The 20,452-nt window shown below is 48.9% G+C and overlaps 1 protein-coding gene across 8 annotated transcripts in view; it reads left to right on the forward strand.

Annotated features, from left to right (window-relative positions):
• The window catches only part of PHF11 (PHD finger protein 11), a 500,916-nt gene that overhangs the window by 136,550 nt on the left and 343,914 nt on the right, over positions 1-20,452 (forward strand). For 5 of the 8 annotated variants that reach the window (XM_078657357.1, XM_078657354.1, XM_078657353.1 and 2 more), the window contains exons 5-6: positions 835-965; positions 16,928-16,990. In XM_078657357.1, coding sequence (XP_078513483.1) covers positions 835-965; positions 16,928-16,990 — 194 coding nt within the window. The remainder of the gene's footprint in view (positions 1-834; positions 966-16,927; positions 16,991-20,452) is intronic. The other 3 variants (XM_078657356.1, XM_078657358.1, XM_078657352.1) reach the window with 1 other exon arrangement.

Raw genomic sequence — 20,452 nt, forward strand, 5'->3', positions numbered from 1 at the left:
TCTATTAATACCAATGAAGTCTAAACTGACCCCTATTCTTTTGTTTTTCAAAATGGAATAGAAAACATATGCATTCAAAACCTTTTCCCTCTTCAGTCCACTTGTCTTCAGGAAGTAGTTAAGTTGATTATATCTGTGTACTCCTTAGTTGAAATATATTTTAGCTTGGTTAAATGTACCCTCCAATTCTTCTGGATTAGTACATAATTAATAAATACATTGATACTTACTTAGCATAAATTCCAGCACTTCAGAGCACATACATATAGGAAGTAGAAATTCTACAACCTCTGCAGTCTTGAAGAAAGAACACTGTGCCAGTTTCTGAAAAAGAGGACTATCGGAAACAAAATAGTCTCCAAATACATTGGGTTGAGACCCTCTGCTTGCAGTGAGGTACTAAGCCCCAGCAAATGTAAGAAAGAGGGGGCAAAGGTGACAAGAGCAAGTAATAGAAACATGACGACAGAAGCACGTGTCGACAGAGGATATTAAAGAGTTGCCTGGTCACGGGGATAGAAAATCTCAAAGTAGTTATGTCTGTGTTGAATAGAGGACAGTAGAGTGATAATCCAGATAGCTAAATGATGCAGTATTACTATAGTTCTGAGTCTTTATATATTGTACATGGTGGTAATGACCACTGAATAGTACTATGTAGAATTATAATGTTACCTGCCTTATGTATGGACTATGGTAGGAGAAAATGCAAAGCATTTCAGACTGTGTTGCATCCATGAGAAACTGGAATAGCATGTTACATTGTTAGATAAAAGTCCCACTGTACACCGTTGTTTAACCAAGTAATGAAAAAAACTATTTTATATTGTCTAGCAGATGAGAATGCTGATGACTCCAAAGGGGTCCTCATTAGTACAGACGAAGAAATTAGTTTAGATGGTGCTGATGATGATGGTACCTGTGATGATGACATTGAAAGTGATACATCCTTCGGGCATGTGGAGGTGAGTACATGCATCTAAGACTCTGTCAAAGTAAATGTGTACATGCAAGTGGTATTCTCTCCTCTGAAATCTTAATCTTGACCTTCTTATTTTCAGTCAAAATTGTAAGGAACAATAAAATGGCGTCCATTGCAGTGACATTTGAATGATGCAACAATGTATGTAGGGTTTGCGACACTGACCCCACCTCCTAGCCCCTTTCATAGCTTTTCATGTGGGGGAGACAATGAAGGGATTAGATCAGGGTACCGCTGAGCATGCCTTCCACTGCTCTTCCAGTCAACTTTTCATGCAAAGAGGCAAGGAGAGTGCCATAGTGGATCAGCATGCAGGCACCAGCCAGAGCACTTAAACAATATTGAAGAAACATGAAAAATGCAACACATCTGGCAGTGGGATAGAGAGTGGACAAGCAATCGAGACTCAATTTACAGCGAACGGCAGAACAAGGGAGAAGGCCCAGAACAGAGATACTGGAGGAGAAAAGTTACAGTTACGTTCTATCTGGAGCAAATGCAGAGAGGCAAGTTTAAAATGTAGTGATGTTACTTTGAACTAGGGACACTATTGTATGTGGCACTGGGTGCCAGAGGATTGGTCAAGCAAAGCGTGGGTAGAGCATGAAACAGAAGCTAACTGAGAGATGTAAAGATGAGGTAGGTGAAGATAGAGGTAGAATTAAAGAAGGTAAAGCAGACCTGCATGTAGGTAGCAGATGACAAAAGACTACAAGTAATGAAAAATGACGGCCTAGATGCAATAAGGGGGAAGACAGACCAGAAAGGGCACTCACAGTCAGTTTCTTGTGATCCCTTGACAATGAACTCTTGTGGAAGCCAAGAAAAAGAATGAAGATGGAAAGCAGTCGCTGGGACCTGGAACCACTGGAGTGGCGAGAAAGCCTCCACGGTTCCACTTGGGAAAGTGAGAAATTACTTTCCTCTCATAGGAAGGTGGATGAGTATCCCAATTTCCAGAGGAGGGGAAGCGTTTGACAAAAACTGTTGTACCAGAGTCAGGAGGTTTCTGCTTCTGTACTGAGAGCCTGATTTAAATGTTAGCGAAGAGGGAACTCTGCTGTAATTGCGAGAGAGTGGTAGGATCGGCATGTCCGCAAACCTAATTTACATGGGTGGACATACAAACGATTTTCAAAGTCTGTCACAGCCACGAAAAAAATGGCAGTAAGGGGCATTGACAAGTGCTCAATGCCCCTTTCGCAATGGGAGAAAGCTCCCATGGTGCGGGGGCCTTGTTTTTTTAATAAAAAAATAACCCTTTAGGAATTTCTTTTTGAAAACAACAAAATAATGTACATTTGCCGTATTGCTCCATCATGTTGACTGAGCTGTCCATCACTTTCACCGTTTTTTTGTAACAGAAACCGCAATGACTGGGGTTCCTGCCAATCCCAGAAATATCCTGTGGGCCGGCGGACACTTCTAAATTTGGAGGGCGCCACCTCCGTCAGGGTGATGGAGTAATCGGGCCTCTTAGTGTTCTGAAGAATGTTGAAATATCATGTATTGTTTTTTGCATGGTTGTGTTTGTATTGCATTATTTTGTGTTGATATTGTGTTGTTCATTAGTCGTGATAACATTGTGTGGTCTTATTACGCTGTTTTGTTGTATTTTATCATTTATATAGCACATTCATACCTTTGATGTGACTCTGAAGCATTGTCCAGTACATGTTGGGTGTGTGGCAACCCTATGTCGTATGCATCCTTGGTAAATTGTATGTTTTTATGGTGTGACCTATGCATGCAGCCTTGGTTATGATCAATGAGGGATGCTCCAGTCATGTGTCTATGGAATTGCTCTTGTGCTTGGACATGTCAGTGACACAGAAAAGTGTGTGGTATATGGATCCACCTTTGCTGCTACTTCCCATGTCCATCTTTGATCTGGGTTTGTATATTAGAACTTGGTTTACTGGTGGAAGGTGATTTCTGATGGTTCTGGTTCAAAGGATCACAACAGAAGGTCTTTGAAGTTTATTGCTGACAGAATCCTAAAGCTTAACCGTGTCTACGGAAGCAACGCCTTCTGAATCTGGAATGATCAGAAGCTGTGACATTCTTGATCTGAGCAACCTTCTTCGTTGGTAGGGACAGAGTTTGTCACAATTTGCCAACACCATGGTTTACTGGGATCATGATGCAGAGGGCTGTGAAGGAGATACACCTAATAACCAGGAACCAGTGAATTTCTGGAAGGGTGGGAATGATGTGATCATGGCTACGAAGGTGTAGCAGAAGCTTGGTGGTCATGTACTGAATACGCTGCTGTCTGCATAGGTCAATGACCATGCCATCAATGTATAGTCCATGTGTATTACCAAGGCAATAGATAAATACGATGGAGAAGTGGCGAATTGGTTAAACCAAAGAAATTGGGAAGAAGGCTTGAGTGAGGAATCCATGAAAGACTTGCAAGTGTTAGGAGATCTTAAAGGGACTTAGGGCCAGATGTACTAACATTAGGAATACCGATTTCCTAATTGTGATTCTCTCGGAATCTCAGTTAGGAAATCAGTATTCCTAATGTTTGAAACTCTTTTGAGTTTTGTTAGTGATTCCTAGTGGGTTCGAAAATCGACACATCAAAAACAAAACCAGCATAAGATACAAACAGTCTAGCATGACTCCATCTACACCCCATCAGGATACCTTCAACCCCCCACACCCCAGAGGAAAAAAGAGGGATAAACATAAGAACAACACAGGGTCTCACACCCCCTTCGGGTAGCAGAGTCCCCTGATACCATGGCCAGTGCCTGGGCCAACAGGTCCTCCATCCGGTCCCTACGCATCCTCAGGGGGACAGCGCCATGGTGCTATTATCTTGTATAACAATCTTCACAGGACCCTGTCTGTCAGGGCCTCAAGCCTCAACAGCCACATACTCCCCTTGTGATCTCCAACTCAGACTACGTGACCCTCTGTCAGTACGGGTCCAGATCTCCACGAGCCCACTTTGTCCCATGGGACCTTGTCACACATCTCCAGCCACCACCAAATGTCCTCTGGCGAGTCGAAAAAAGATTTGCCCTCCAAGATCACCCACCGTCTGGCAGGGTATAGCAGCATGTACCTGAGGCTCATGGATCTCAGCTTACCCTTAACCTCCAAGAAGCTTTTCCAATTCCCAAGCAATTTTGAGTATAATCTGGATAGATTTAGAGTTTTTGATTTTCAAAATGAGCGTTGCCAGTCTCCTGGGCAGCGTGCAGGATACAGTCTCTTTCCTTATAATTCAGGATACGCTCTATGATGGCTTGTGACAGCGCCCCCAGCCGTGTGAGGGGGGACCAGCATCTGGTGACCCCTCTGAACAGCAAAGAATGAAGACATCACAGGAGGCCATAGCATGTCCCAGATCCAATGTTCCACAAAGTTCTCAGTCTCCCAGCACCCCCCCTGCCCCTCCGCCCACTCAGGGGACCCCAGGAGGTGAACATTATTATGGCAGTACTTCCCCTCCGTATCCTCCGCCCCCACCTCCAAGGCCCCGGTTTTGGATGTGACAGCAGCCACCTGCTTCATGAGTAAAGCCACATTCGATTGAAGTTCAGCAATGGATCCCTCAACATTCTGGACCTTGTCTGACACCTTTTGTAGATTGGTAAGGAGGAGGGCTACCTCAAGAGCTACTGTCTCAGTTTTACCATCCAACTCCACGCAGGAATTCTGGATAGCCGCAAGAAGCTCAGCACACAAAGGCTCCTCGACTGACAAGTCCAGTACCAGGTCACCGAGTCACCACTCTGCCGTTGCGAGGAGGACACTGGGGTGTATAGAGTTCCCCTGCGGCGGCCCGGATTGCTTGTTCCTCCCCATGTGAGAAGCCAAGGGGATCCCAATCCCAAACATCCAATTCCCTTGGCGGGCTGGGGCAGAATCACCCAGATCTACCGCACCTCCTGCCTCACCTGCGCCTGTCCCCACACCAAGGTTCAACACAGGCACCAGCCACCACCATCATGGCCTCACCAAGGCACCCTCCTGCAACGCACTCCGGCAGCTACCATCCAGGGGGTACCCCTGAGACTCCCTTGTTGCCCAATGTGGGCGTGCATACAGGAACTGGGTCCAAACAAAGACGCAGTCTATGTGGGGGCACCCCAGAAGACCCGGCGCAACCCCAAGGGGGAGACAGCAGAATGCAGGAGTACTAACGGAGGCCCTCTGATGTCAAACACGGGCCCCACAAGTAGCGACCAAGTTACAGACGAAAGGAGGGGGGCCACTCTGAGCCACATTCACATAGGAATGCAAGTCCCTGCAGGTTCACCCAGGGCCAGCACTCACCAATCCAGGAGCAACGTAGGGAGCCCCGATGGAGCTCCCAGACCAGATCGGGGAAGAATGCAAGGACCCCCAGGCAGGCCAAAACTAAGTGATGAAATGCCCCACAGCCCCTCCAGGCAGGTCCCAGGAGCTCGGTTCTCGGGTAGCCAAACTGGATACAAAGGAGCCACTATGCCACAACCCATGTGTTCAGAGCAGTGCAGGCTGTCCGACAACAAACAAATTTGATGGAGAGCGGAGGGAGACCGAGTCACGGCTGCTGCTGTATATTCACCCGCTCGGGACAGGTAGAGAGCGCAAGGTATCCCAATTGCGGCCACCGGCAGCATCACCTACCTAACCTGGCACCAGCACATGGAGCTGCGTGAGCCCACCCAGACTGCCGCCAACAACCAGGGGCCTGTTGCGCTCCGAGGGAATCCTCCGCCCAGGAGCAATGGCGCCAACCTGGAGCTCAAATCCAGAGTGCAGACATGCCCCGTCAAAGAATCCAGAAGCTGCTGATCCGTCGATGAGGCGACAGGATTATGCACGATCAATTGAGTTCTATACGGACCTCTCAGGAATGCATCCTGTCTACCATTTTGCGTGGCCACGCCCCTTGGTCACAAAAAATAATACATACCATACCACTTCAGTATTTGAACGGACGTCCCTTCCAAATACCGAATCAATATTTAGTAACAAGCTAATTGCAATTTGCTTTTTGTACATTGTAAAAAGCTATTTTGTGGTTGCAAACTTCCCGATTCTGCCAATCCGGCCGTTTGAGACCGCAAAAAAGCTTTGTACATCTATCTATCTATCTATCTTGGCATTTGTATAGCGCGCTACTCACCCGGAAGGGTCTCAAGGCGCTGGGGGAGAGGGGTACGTTTACTGCTCGAAAAGCCAGGTCTTGAGTTGCTTCCTGAAGGAGAGATGGTCCTGGGTTAGTCGAAGGTGGATGGGGAGGGAGTTCCATGTCTTGGCAGCCAGGTAGGAGAAGGATCTTCCTCCGGCGGTGGTTCTGCGGATGCGTGGAACGGCGGCGAGGGCTTGGCTCGTCGATCGTAGCTGGCGGGTGGGCGTGTAGAAGGTCAGGCGGTTGTTGAGGTACTTGGGGACCAGGTCGTGGAGAGCCTTGTGTGCGTGGGTGAGGAGTCTGAACGTGATCCTCTTGCTGACGGGGAGCCAGTGCAGGTTTCTCAGGTGGCCGGAGATGTGGCTGTGTCGGGGGATGTCCAGGACGAGTCGTGCGAAGGCGTTCTGGATGCTTTGGAGTCTTTTCTGAAGTTTGGCTGTGGTCCCGGCGTAGAGGGTGTTTCCATAGTCCAGTCGGCTGGTGACGAGTGCCTGGGTGACCGTTTTCCTGGTTTCGGTGGGGATCCATTCGAAGATCTTTCGGAGCATGCGCAGGGTGTTGAAGCACGATGATGAGACGCGTCGACTTGTCTGGTCATCGAGAGGGAGGAGTCCAGGATGAAGCCCAGGTTGCGTGCGTGTTCCGTTGGCTTGGGAGTGGTGCCCAGGGCAGGGGGCCACCAGGAGTCGTCCCAGGTGGAGGGCGATGATCCCAGGATGAGGACTTCCGTCTTGTCTGAGTTCAGTTTCAGGCGGCTGTCTTTCATCCACTCGGCGACGTCTTTCATCCCTTCGTGTAGGCTGGTTCTGGTGGTGGCGGGGTCGTTGGTGAGGGAGAGGATCAGTGGGTGTCGTCGGCGTAGGAGATGATGTTGAGGTTGTGTTGGCGTGCGATGGCTTCGAGGGCGCTCATGTAGACGTTGAAGAGTGTGGGGCTGAGTGATGATCCTTGTGGTACGCCACAGATGACTTCGGTGGCCTCGGATCTGAACGGGGGGAGGCGGACTCTCTGGGTTGTTCCGGCGAGGAACGAGATGATCCACTCCAGTGCCTTGTTATGTTATGTTATGTTACTTTATTTCTTTTATAGCGCACGGTGACTCCAGAGGAGCATCCCGGCGCTTTGGCAAAGAAAGACAGCCTAGAAAGCAACCACACAACAGAAAAGAACAGAAAAAGAGACTATTTCCTAAAAAGCCATGTCTTGAGATCCTTTCTAAAAGTCAGAAGACAGGGAGCCGATCTCAGGGACAATGGTAATTCGTTCCATGCCTTGGGCGTCAGATAGCGGAAAGATCGACCTCCCAATCGTGCACGACGAATTACAGGAACAGTAAGCAAAGACAGACCAGATGACCTGAGATTCCTGCTTGGCACATACCGGGAGATACGTTTCCCAATATATTTGGGGCCAATACCATGTAAGGCCTTAAAGGCCACAGTCAGGCATTTAAAAAGGACTCGCTTGGAGATAGGTAGCCAATGAAGAGTGTTCAATAAGGCAGTGGCGCCAGCTCTCCTCGGGAGTCCAAAGATAGCACGGGCTGCCGAATTCTGGACTACTTGCAAACGGGTCATGAGATATTTTGGTAGACCCAAAAAAAGAGCGTTTGCATAGTCCAGTCGCGACCCGATTAACGCCTGAACGACTGTTTTCCTGTGGTTGAGTGATAGTAGAGGGAGAAATTTCCTCAGCATCCGTAAGATGCCGAAGCATTTCCCAACAATGGACAAGATGTGGGGTCCAAAGGATAAATCACAGTCCACTACCACTCCCAAATTCTTGGCCTTCACAGCAACCTTGTCAGGAGGAAACATATCCTGTGGCCACCAAGATTTCCAGTCATGTTCCGGTGCGCAACCGAAAAAAAGCAACTCTGACTTGTCAGAGTTGCATTTTAAGCCATGACCTCTGAACCACTCAAACACCGCACCAAGGCAATCCCTGATCTTTATGCCATCAAATGACCCACCCCTGTCACATGTGAACAGGAGTTGGGTGTCATCCGCATAAGACACGATCCGGGCGCCAAAAGATTCCGCGACTTCCGCCAGAGGGGCCATAAAGATGTTAAACAGCATAGGGCTAAGAATGGAGCCCTGCGGGACTCCCACCTCTAGCGGAGTCATATCAGCGGAAAAAGGAGGCGCCCAGATCGTTTGTCGGCGGTCGGCCAGAAATGATTTTAGCCAATTCCACACCGTTCCTCGAAGGCCACACTCCCAGAGTCTTACAAGGAGGGCATCATGAGGAACGGTGTCGAAAGCCGCCGACAAGTCAAGCATGACTAACACGGCCTTTCCCCCCAAATCGAGTACTTCCCTGATGGCATCAGTGACCTCCAGCAGAGCCGACTCCGTGCTAAAATTAGAATGCCTTCTCACGGATTCCGATGTTGCTGAGGCGCTGCACTAGGGTGCGGTGGCAGACAGTGTTGAACGCTGCAGAGAGGTCCAGGAGGATGGCCCTAAGGGCTTTATTTAGAGTTTGGCAGACAGGATATTTCATCACAAATGTGGCGAATATCCTGTCAGCCGTTTTACAAGTCCTTTATAGCCCATTGCACTGGTAAGATGGCAGACCGATATCTGCCACGTTATTGATGGAATATCCTTTCCACCAAATTCTAAATAAGTTCCATACTCCTTAGTTAGGTATGAGGAGGTGTGTGCCGACTGGCTAGAGGGATATACAGACTGGAAGGGACAAGTGTGCAGAGGGTTGCACAGAGGCAATGAGCCAGGTATGGAGTGTGGATGTTCAAAGTTGGAAGGAGAGGTATGAAAACAGTGCTTGGACTTTGGGTTTTTAGACCCATAGAGCAGTCTGCAGGCTGTGAGGGAGATGCGCCTTGAGACCCTCATGGGTGAGTAGCCGTGCTATACAAACCCCTGATTGATTGATCATGCTGTCACCTGCAGTGGGTCTGTTGATTTCTGGATTGCCCATTGTGCAAACCTACATGTGTTCACTTTGGGTCACTGAATGCTGTTAACTTCTACTGGATTAAAGGTTCATCCTTCCTCTTGGTACCCTGTCATATTCAGTATAATTGGTCTTGTTTATCTGAAAACTCTCTTGACACTGTGCTAATAAACAAGAAAAGTAACAGGAAACTGAGGAGGCGTGTGGCTAAGATGGCCATGGTTCTTAATTTGCTAGTTATCCGACGTGTAGTAGGCCATCTACCTCTATTGTTATCCCTGTTGCATAGTGTCAGTGTCTGGCCTCCCGGATTCGCCTAACACCTTTCGCACTGACAGTGGAAATATTCAGAAAGGACCTCAAGACCTGGCTCTTTGGATGACCTCAGAGCTGCCCAAACTCCCCCCTAGCGCCTTGAGACCCCCACGGGTGAGTAGTGCGCTCTATAAATCCCTGATTGATTGATGTTTGTTGGTAGCAGATTGACTCTGTGGTCTGAGGCAGCTCTGCCGAGCTTGGTGGTCTGAGGGGGCTTTGCCGAGTGTGGTGCCACCTTTGCTGGGTATCTCCTGGGTCTGGGAAGCTTGGATACCCATCCTCCTCATTGACTACTGAGTGACTACATGCCACCTTAGAAACCCCACCTACACGGAGAGATGGCAGCCTGCAGAGCGGATCGCTGGGCTTGCGGTGACCTGAACCGGGCGCTCTCCCATCTGGGCCTGAGGGGAGAGAGGGGTTGCTGAGCGATTCTCCATCACTGCGGAGCTCTGAGGAGCTCTGAGGAGTTGTGGCAGCCCTAGGCGTGAGGTCCCGTGCCTAAGTTTTGATTGCCAGTGTACAGTCCACAAAGCACGTAGTTGCTGCCCAAGATTTCAGCCGAACATTTCTAAGAGAAGGAGTATGCTTCTAATTCATCTATTGCATCCATCATTGAAATGTATTGCAAAAGCTCAAAATGTGAATACTGTCTGTAAATGTCACCATACATCTCGCTTTCATTTCCTGATGCCATATAGAATTGTAAAGGTGAACAGAAAAGTTGTATAGTTCTTGGAAATAGAAGCAAAACAACTAATAAAAGGCCTTTTATCCATAAGGGTTACGCAGTAATTCCAGCATAATCCTAACACGCAACTCTGTGATTGAGTTAGAGGAGAAAAGGTAGCAGAAAATTAATTGGAAAATAGTGAATAGTGGTTCCGCTATAAGCGGAAAAAACACAGATTTGGAGCTGTGGTAATCTTGGAAATTCCATGGTGCAAACACTGCTGTCATTGCCACAAACTAGCAGTTTGCTGAACTCAGTGCAGCCTAATCTGACACAGCTCAAGAAAAAAATCTGCCATGCTAATTAGTTCTTCACCTCTGAAAACATGAAGAGGGCTCAAAAGTAAGTACGGCTATTCTTTTTTTTTTTTTTGAAACTTTTTATTAATTTTATAAATACAAACAACTTGCAAGGAATAAAGAAAAAGAGAAGACAGCAATATAAACAACGTTGCATTACATGGTGCGGGAGCGGGGAAGGTCAACCAATGAGCGTATTTTCCATCAAGAAAGAGTCTCGCATGGGGGGGGGGCAGAAGGAACAAAATGTATCCAATACACAGTAAGAAGTGGAGGAACCCTCGGGTTACGGGGACGTAGGCTCAACATCTGGGTCAGGGAGAGGGGGGGTACATATATCGCCACGGTAAGTGTTCCACTGAGTCCATATCTTCCCCCATTTTCGGGGGGTACCTCGGGAAGTATATACAGTTTTTTCCCTGAACATGCACCAGTCCATGTTTTGTTTCCACCTCCGAATCCCAGGTGGTCCCTGAGCGCCCCACAGTTGCGCAATGTCTCTTTTGGCGATCATATTGCCCAAGGTCACCCATCGAAGCTGCGATACGGAGTAGTCGTTCGGTTCCCATACATTCAGCAAGCATCTCCTAGCCTCTGGCATCGATCGCACCCCCGTGACCTCACTCATCACCTCGTGCACACTGGTCCAGAATCGCACTATCTCAGGGCACTCCCAAATGATATGTAAAAAGGTGCCCAGGAGACCGCATCCACGCCGACACAAACCATCCACAGAAAAGCCCATGTGTACCAAACGGGGACCAGTCACATACACTCTATGCAGGATTTTAAGTTGCACAAATCTAAGGCGCGCCTGGATGGCCACCTCTTTAGGGGAGGAGATCGCCGCCTGCCAGTCCTCATCGTCCAGCTCCAGCCCATCACCAATCCAGACCTCTCTAAGGCGAAACAGGAGATCAGACCTGGAGTTGATCAGTTTTTTATAAATAAGCGAAATCGTACTATCAGGAGCATGTCCGTCTAGTACCCTATCCTCAAGCGAGGACGACTCCAGAATCTCCACACCCGAAGGGAAGACCGAGAGCACCGCATGGCGGACCTGCGCATAGCGAAAAAACTCGCGATCGCTCAGAGCGTACTCGGTTTTCAATTCCTCAAACGTCCTCATTCTCCCCTTAGTCCAAACATCATCAATCCTGCTGATACCTATCAAGTCCCACCTATCAAACCCCTTCGACTGCCAGAGAGAGCCAAGTCTATCGGATGCATACAGTGGGGTGGCACGAGTCAATTTATCAGTCCACCCAAGCGCCATGGAAGCATGTCTCCACACCTGGACAGCCGTCCTAGTGGGGCCCGTTACGTTTCGAGGGGTGATTCTCGAGTAGAGGGCTCTATTATAGTCACCCCCCGGTAACAACCATTTGTCCATCTCGAAGGCCGGATTCGGCAAAGGGCCATACATGCAGTGATTTATTGCCCCCAATTGAGACGCCCAATAATAGCGACGGATATCAGGCAAAGCAATTCCACCGTCGTACCACGGGAGCGACAGTTTAGCGATGGCGATCCGGGGCCTACCCCCCCACACCAGTTGTCTCTGTAAACTCTCAACCTCACGGAAATATTTAGCCGGGACAGCGTCAAGTGTGTTTTGCAATGCATAGAGGAAGCGGGGCAGTGACATCATCTTAAACAATGCCGCCCTACCTAGGGGAGAGAGAGGGAGTTTCCCCCAAGCGACAACATCTGCCCGAAGGCGCTGAAGAGGGGGCAGCAAGTTCCGGTCAAACCGCAGTTCAGGTTTCAGAGTGATAAAAATGCCTAGGTATTTAAAGCCATCTCTCACAATCGCGATAGGACAACCACTCGGCAGAAGAGGGGCGTCTCCCGACAGGACGTATACACAGGACTTCGACCAATTGATGACGAGACCCGAGTTTTTGCGAAAGGACGTTAAGACATCGAACAGTACAATGAGGGATTTACGGGGAGATGTGAGATACAGCAGAATATCATCAGCATAGAGAGATACATGGTCTTCAAACCCCGAATTCCATCTAATGCCCTTCAGGGACGGCTCCCACCTCAACCAGGCCGTCAGCGGTTCCAAGGCGAGAGCAAACAACAAGGGGGACAGGGGACAGCCCTGTCGCGTTCCCCTGCCTAGTGCAAAGGGTGCAGAGACCCGACCATTGACCACCACCTGAGCCATGGGACCGGAGTAAAGCAATTTGACCCACCGAACAAACTCTGGACCGAAACCAAACTTGGTGAGAACCGCCCACAAATACGGCCATTCAATCGTATCAAACGCCATCGTAGCGTCCAAGGACGCCAAGATGGCGGGCTCACGTAGCGTCTCGGCTCGTGCCAAGACGCCATGCAACCTTCGGAGGTTAAGCGCCGTGTTGCGTTGCGGTATAAAGCCGGATTGGTCAGGGTGAACCAGGTCCCCAATGACAGTCGCCAAACGTGTCGCCAGCAGCCTGGCCAAAATTTTAGGCTCCGCATTAATCAACGAAATAAGTCTAAAAGAGGCACAGCGATCCCGAGGTTTACCATCTTTGTGGATGACGATTATAGTGGCCAGTCTCTGGTCTGGTGGGAGAGAACCCACCTCCAAAGACTCGAGAAACATAGAGCGCAGATGTGGAGCTAGCGTGTCCGGGCGTAGTTTATATAGCTCAATGGGGAGCCCATTAGGGCCCGAAGCCTTGCCGGATCGGACCGAACGGACAGCAGCGGCAATCTCGTCCACAGTAGGCGGCGCATCCAGAGCATCCCTATCAATGTCAGACAATCGGGGAAGTGCAATATCCCGCAATAGCAGGTGGGAATCCTGCTCAGATCGATCAGACACCTGGGAATACACCTCGCGGAAGTAATCGGCAAAACATGTGACAATATCAGCAGGGTCAGTACAACACTCTCCATTCTCCGCAACAATCACAGGGATGACACGACTTGCATTCTCCCTCTTATCCAGCCAAGCAAGTAATTTCCCAGCCTTATCGCCCACGTCATACAGGCGGCCGTGCTGTTCCCTTCCCATTTCCTTAGCAGCTTCCGTAACCAGAGCCCTGTATTCATGTTGTTTCAACTCCAATAGATGTAACCCCTCAGCGGTGACCTCAGATTCCAAGCACCCCTCCAGGGCTGTGACCTCCCCCTCAAGGCGAACCATCTCAGCACGGTTGGCCAACTTCACGCTACCAATCAACGAGAGGGCCTGGCCACGAATGACAGTCTTGTAAGCTTCCCAAAGCAAACTTGGGGAGGAAACAGAGCCCACATTGTCCGCAAAATAACAATCGTGTGTTTTAACCAGCTCAGCCCTGACCCTGGGGTCCTTCAAGTACCAGGGGTTAATCGGAGCCACTCGGCCCGCCGAACCCTGCCGTGAATCAACCACCAGCCAAAGCGGAGAATGGTCCGAGATACCCCTTGCCAGATGCTTAACTTCCCGTATGAGGGATGCATGGGCCGAGGGCAGCAATATATGATCTAACCTCGAGAGACTACCATGAGCACCAGAATGATAGGTATATTGCAACTGCCCCGGGTGAAGCAAGCGCCAGCAATCAGTGAGCCCCAGCGTCTCGAGGAAGTCACTCAACCAAGTCTGGGCCTTCGGCAGTTCCCTGGGAGGGTGACGGTCACACATCCCCGAGACCACCGCATTAAAATCACCCCAACCAAAAGCAGACCCTCGGGGAGACCCAGGATAAGTCCACTCAGATCAGCGAATGTGGTGGCTTGGAGGCCCGGGGGCACGTACACGGAAAGCAGAATAAGAACCTTCCCTTCCCAGCGCCCCACAATGGCGGCGTATCGTCCCTTATCATCCAGTATGACATCATCAATGGCCAAGGGGAGGGAGGTCCGAACCAGAATGCCCGCCCCTCTGGAGCCCGAAGTGAAACCCGAGTGTGCCACAAGGCGATAACCACGCCTATTCAGAGCGTAGCACTTGTTGCCGAGCAAATGAGTCTCCTGCAGTAAGACAACATCAGGAGACAAACGTTTCAGCAATTGCAGCACCACCCTCCTCTTGATCCCATCCCCCAACCCGTTCACGTTCCAACACAATATCTGAAGTCCCCTACCCCCATCCCCGAATTCAGCCCCTCCCCCGCCCCACACCCAAAGCAACTGCATAAAACAGGAGTTTGCCTTTTCTTCGCCTTGCAAATAACAATAAAATTCAAACCAACAACCCAGTCCCCCCAACAATGCCAAAACAACTATACCCCCCACCCCGCACCCCTGCTGAAGACCAAAAAGCCCCATAAACTGCAGTGTGCCTGTCGCCCAACCACCCAACTAATCTACGAAAAGAAAACCCAGGAGGAGAAAGGACCCGCTCACCCCCCACCCACCCCCAAAAGGACTATTACTTGCAAGCATTAATGACACAGCATGGCATAGTTCAAAGCCAACATGAAGGGTACGGGGTCAAAGTCAACATCTACTCCTGCTCCGTCGGGCCACCGTCCGCCCGATCCGATCTGCCAGAGTCCTCAAAAGGTTCTTGATCCGTAGGCAGCGAGTCAAGCCAGTCACTCACGACCCCAGGATGGTCAAAGAAAAAAGTACGATCCCTATGAACCACCCGCAAACGGGCCGGGAAGAGCATGGCATACTTCATAGACCTTTCCCGGAGTCTCTTCTTGACCCCTTGGAACCCCAGCCTCTGTTTCTGGACCTGTTGTGTAAAGTCCGGATAGAAGCTGACAGTTGAGTTCTCAAAGGCAATGGGACCAGACTGCCTCGAAGCCTGCAGGATAGCGTCTCTGTCCCGGAAATGAAAGATCCTCGCAATGATGGGTCGAGGGTTAGCACCCGATTTAGGTGTACCGCCGGGGATCCTATGTGCACGCTCGACAGCGAAAAACTTGCTGAGACCCTTGGCGCCAAGTGATTCAGCACCAGGTCTTCCACCAATAAGTCCGTCGAGGCAGCAGTCGATGATTCCGGGACCCCAATCAGGCGGATGTTATTGCGCCTGGCACGGCTTTCATAGTCCTCTAGGCGCCCAGAGAAATAGTCATTAGCTTTCCGCAGATTCCCGACTTCAGCCTGTAAGTCAGAGACGTCAGTGACCAGGCTAGTGGTCTTGAGATCCAGGGATTTGACCTTTTCGTTTGTCTTCGCCAAATCCGCCCTGATCAGATTGACATCAATCGACACAGTATCCAGTTTGAGAGTCAAGGCCTCATATTGTTGCCCCAATGAAGCCTTCATACCGGTAATGGCGCCCATGAGATCTCGCAACGAGGGCTCTTCCTCAATCGATGAGTCCTCCGGCATTGCCGTCGAGGGTTTAGATGCTGCGCCCGGCGATCCTTTAGTAAGGGTGTACCGGTCCATAATGTTCGTTTGCAAAGCACTCCCTCGAACGCCCGGTTTAGTCTTGCGCCTCTCGCTCTCTGGCTTGGTGGCCATCTTAGATCCTGGACCCGTGCGGGTCGCCTGTTGTCGGGTGAAAATGGTGACTGCGGTGGCAAATGCAGGACCAAAAGAGCGAAGATGGTGCCAGTCTCAAAACTGAAAGCCACGACAGATCGGCATCAGAAGCGGATAGACCAAAAGTATAGGCACGTCCGGCCGTCTACGTAGCTAACAAAGTCAGGTTGATCTCCGGACAGGAATCGAAACCAAAAGCGGTCGCCAGCCCATACAAGTCAGGCAATCCGTTGTTGTTCACTTACTGGACGGCAGGCCAGATAAGATAGCTCGGGGCGTCACCTTGGAGCAGGCCAGAAAACTGCGGCGATCTGTAGCTCTGGACCCCGAAGTCCCAAAAAGTTTTTGGGAACAGATAAATGATCAGTAGAACTGCGCCAGTAAACACCTGTCGTCCGAACCAGGATAAAGTACAGGATAGTTGATGGAGGGTGGCGAGGGTCTGGGAGCCCTGTGCTCACGCGACCATCTTGGGTGCGCGCGAAGCTCCTCAAGTACGGCTATTCTTAAATGCAGGGCTCCCTAAAATAAGATCATGGAATGTGGCATATGGTACTGCCAGTGTACAGTTTTTGAGAGATTTTCTGCTTCTGTGGTAATGTCTAGTGTTAAGTGACGCCAGACATTAATTTGTGACACTAGATATTATTAGAAAATTCTTGCGGCAATTTGCACAATGCCTGTACACTCCTTTTGAAGTGTGCCATTTTTAACAAACATCTTCAGGCAAATCCACGTACGTGGCATCTTATAGGCGAGGAACTCTAAATCAAAATAATTATTCACTGTACCTACTGTGGTGGTAAATCTGCTGTAAACGCAAGCAGAATTTCCACCAGCCAAGTTCTACATTGGCCTGTTAAATTTTACAGCACAAAATGGTTTCAGGCGTAACACTATTTTGCTGTGACGTTGCATATGATTTCAGATAGATCCTTCCTTTTTTATTTAATGTTTATTATCTTTGGTAGGACATTTAACCGGGTGCCTAAAGTTCATAAACTTTTTGCCATTACTAAAGATAGTTTTATCAAGGCTAATCTTATTTATTACTGCTTTCAAAATGCAAATTATTCATTACTGTATTTCTGTTTTTACAGAGCAGTAACATTAAGGAGGTTCAGAGTAATCTGGGAGAGCAGCCACCAGCTCCTTCAACACAGGTACTTCTCTTAGGATTCAGTTTTGAAGATCAACATCTAAAAAACTATGGGTCTGATCAATAAAGATTTTGCTTTGAATAGATGTGACTTGCTCTTGAAGTACTCCTGGTTTACTTAATTCAGTGAGCAAGTCAGGAGGGCCACTGGTCTACTCCTTCATCACTAAGCCAGGAATACAGCAAAAGTAACTTGTATCAAAAACTTTGTGAATAAGGCCCATAGTTTGTATGACATTTATGCCCTTGTGTTTGTATGTTATGCTGCAAATAACTAGAGCAACCAGGCCTAGTCATTGATTAGAACATTCTAGATAATCTTTGAATTGTTTTCATCCACTGCCTACTAGTTTGCTAATATATGACTGTTTCAAATACCACTGCAAATATCAATTGTTATCAAGATGTACGTAGTGCTCTAGTTACCTGAGCAACATGCTTTAGGAAGGTCTTGGAAGTTGTATGTTGTAAGGATAACTTAACGCTTTATCAAAAGTAGGATGTCTTGTAAAAGAATTTATTTTATTTATTTTGAAAGTTTTATATAGCGCGAACAAGATCTTTGCAGATATCAGAGCGCTTTACAAAGTAGGGAATACCAACAAAAGAATGAGTAACAGGTCCTTAAGTATATGGACATTATAGGTAGTAAGTGGGATGGGTAGGTACGTGAGGGAACATAAAAGCACAGGTAAATCAATACTGCTTGTAGATGGTCAGGTAAGTGAATCAATAATACAGTTAAAGCACATGGTCGTAGGGATCAATCAGAATAATACATGAAAAACACATAATCGTAGGGATCGAGCAGAATAATACAGGAAAAAGACATAGTCGTAGAGGTCGAGGAGAAGAATACAGATCGGTGCAGAGACTTTGCAGATTCATGTTAATAGATCAAGTGTATTTGGCCATGAGAATAGCTTTTACTTCCTTCTTAAAAAGTGTGACGGAGGGGATGAGCCTGATTTCAGGAGGGAGTGAGTTCCAGATCCTGGGTGCCATTCCTGAGAAAGAGCGTTTATACGTCTTTTCCTTCCGGAATCTTCGAGGTTTTAACAGGAGATTGTTTGTGCCTCTGGTGTATCTAGAGCCGCCAGAGATTGACAGTTTCTGGGTGAGGTATCCGGGAGAGCTCAGGTGTACAGCCTTGTGTGTCGAGCATGCGATTTTCAGATGTATTCTGGCTTCAAAAGGCAGCCAGTTCAAGGATTTCAAGTCAGGGGAGATATGCGAGTGTTTTTTTGACCCAGTGAGGAGTCTCGCTGCAGGGATTAGAGAGGCTCTTAGGGGTGCAGTGGTGGTTAACGGGAGACCGCAGAGGGCGATGCTGCCGTATTCAATTCGCGGAATTACTAGTGCTTGTACTGCAGTTTGGAAGTCTTTGGCTGGTAAGAAGGGTTTGAGTTTCCTCAGGGTATTGATTTGGAAGTTCGCTCCCTTAGTAGCCTTGCTGATATGATGCTGCATGTTGACATTGGAGTTGAGAGTTATGCCTATAGATTTTGCTGAGTCCATGATGGTGGGTAGGACATTGAGTGCAGTTAGCTGTTTAAGCCATGTTTGAGTGGTAGAGATCTTCGCGGGGGGTGAGATCAGAAGGAACTCTGTTTTCAGAGCGTTGAGTTTGAGATGATTATTGGCAAGCCAGGATTGGGTGCTTCTGATCGTTGAGTTCAGGAGTAAAATGTCATTGGGGGATTGTAGTTTGAGATGTAATTGGGTGTCATCTGCGTACATGTGAAATGGCCGCACGTTGAAGCAGATCACTGCCTTCCCACACCCACCAGGGACGGGCATCGTGACCCTTTGAGCCACCGCCCTTAGGCTCTGGTCACCACCAAATTAAGGTGTCTGAGCCAAAGCGGGTTCCAGCTAAGCCTGTTGACCCTCATCTACCCTCAAGTCTGAGACCACATGTCAACACTGAAAAAAACATTGGCTCCGAGACGGTGGACAGCTGAATCAGAGGAGAGGCCCTTCTTTGAAAAGCTTCAACAGGAGCTTCATGAAACGCAGAGTTGGATCATCTTTCACCTACGCCCAGGAATGTTCTCTGCCACTGGGCAGACTTTGACTGAAAAGTGAAGACTTACCTTCAAGGACACTTCAGAACCAGACACTCCTCCCCCATGTCCTGCACCACCACCTCCACCTTCTTCTCTGCCACTGCCACCTCCTTCTCCACCACCTTCTACTCCATCACCTCCGACGATTTCTTCCCATGGGTCACTGAAGTCTTATTCAGACACAGGTGGCCCTAGCCCTTGCTCTCCAGCAAAGGACTTCAGCACGAGTCTGCCCACACCCTACAGACAATCCTTGGAAGGACTAGGACTTAGACCCACCAAGGGACCCTGACCATGACCATGTCCCGGTTAGGGGTTCCACACCATACGACAATACTGCATACCACGGTGTCCTCAACGAAAAGCCGCCTACCACAAGGTGGACATGTATGTCATCCTAGAGGAAATTGACTTTTTGATGGAAAACTCTTTAGAACCGAGCATTCCCTCCAGTTTCTCCAGATGCTGAAGGGATGGTAAAATCTGTCCCAGAGAGTTTTAGGAATCCTGTAAAATCTCAGGTGGTGTACACATCTTCTGACCCCCTCTATATCAGGGGTCATGTCCTCACGGCTGGCTCCCCCGCTTGGTAGAGAGCAGCAGCCCAAGACACAGGCATCAGGCCTGATGAGAAGAATAAGCTCATTGATGCGGCTGGCAAGAGAGTAGTGGTTGGTGCTGCCACACACTGACGCATCTCCAATTCTGTAGCCTCCGGTCTTGCTACGACAGGGCCCAGTGGGAAGAGATGGAGGCCTTACTCCAAAATCTCCTTGACTGATATCAAAAGAGGAGAGAACAGTTGTTGAGGAGGAAAAGCCATATTCCAAGCCACCATTTGTTGTGCATTGGGCTCAGCTGATCTAGCTACCAGAAGAATGAACACCTCTTTCATCCTCCTCCGCCACTTTGGGCTTCACGCCAGAGGCCAGCAACAGCTCCTCCACCTGCGTTTCGATTGAGAACATCTGTTCTGTCTCCAGAATGATGAGATGGAAAAGATAAAGGACACCTGTGCTTCAGAGGCCATGGGTGTCCATCAGATTACTTCAGCAAGGGGCTCCTTGACAGCAGACAAGGGGTGGGTCCAAGTCTACTTACCCTGACCAAAGGCACTTATATCAATGCCAGCAGCAGACGTACCACCAAAAGGCAGGTAGGAGATTTGTACAGGGCACCTCCATGGGTAACAACTCCAAGGGTCGAGGCTGAGGCACACCCTCAAAGGGAACCTTTTGCCCCAAGGATTGACTTGCTGTACAAAAGGGGGTGGTGATGGACGGAGCATCTGAATCAATCAAACACTCACACCCAGTCAAAAGATCTGGGTTTAATCCATCACCGTTCTTTAGCCCACTCAGCCACCCCAGTTCAGACATGGCTATATGCAAATCAGT

Source organism: Lissotriton helveticus, chromosome 8 (assembly GCF_964261635.1).
Source record: "Lissotriton helveticus chromosome 8, aLisHel1.1, whole genome shotgun sequence".
Lineage (NCBI taxonomy): Eukaryota > Metazoa > Chordata > Amphibia > Caudata > Salamandridae > Lissotriton > Lissotriton helveticus.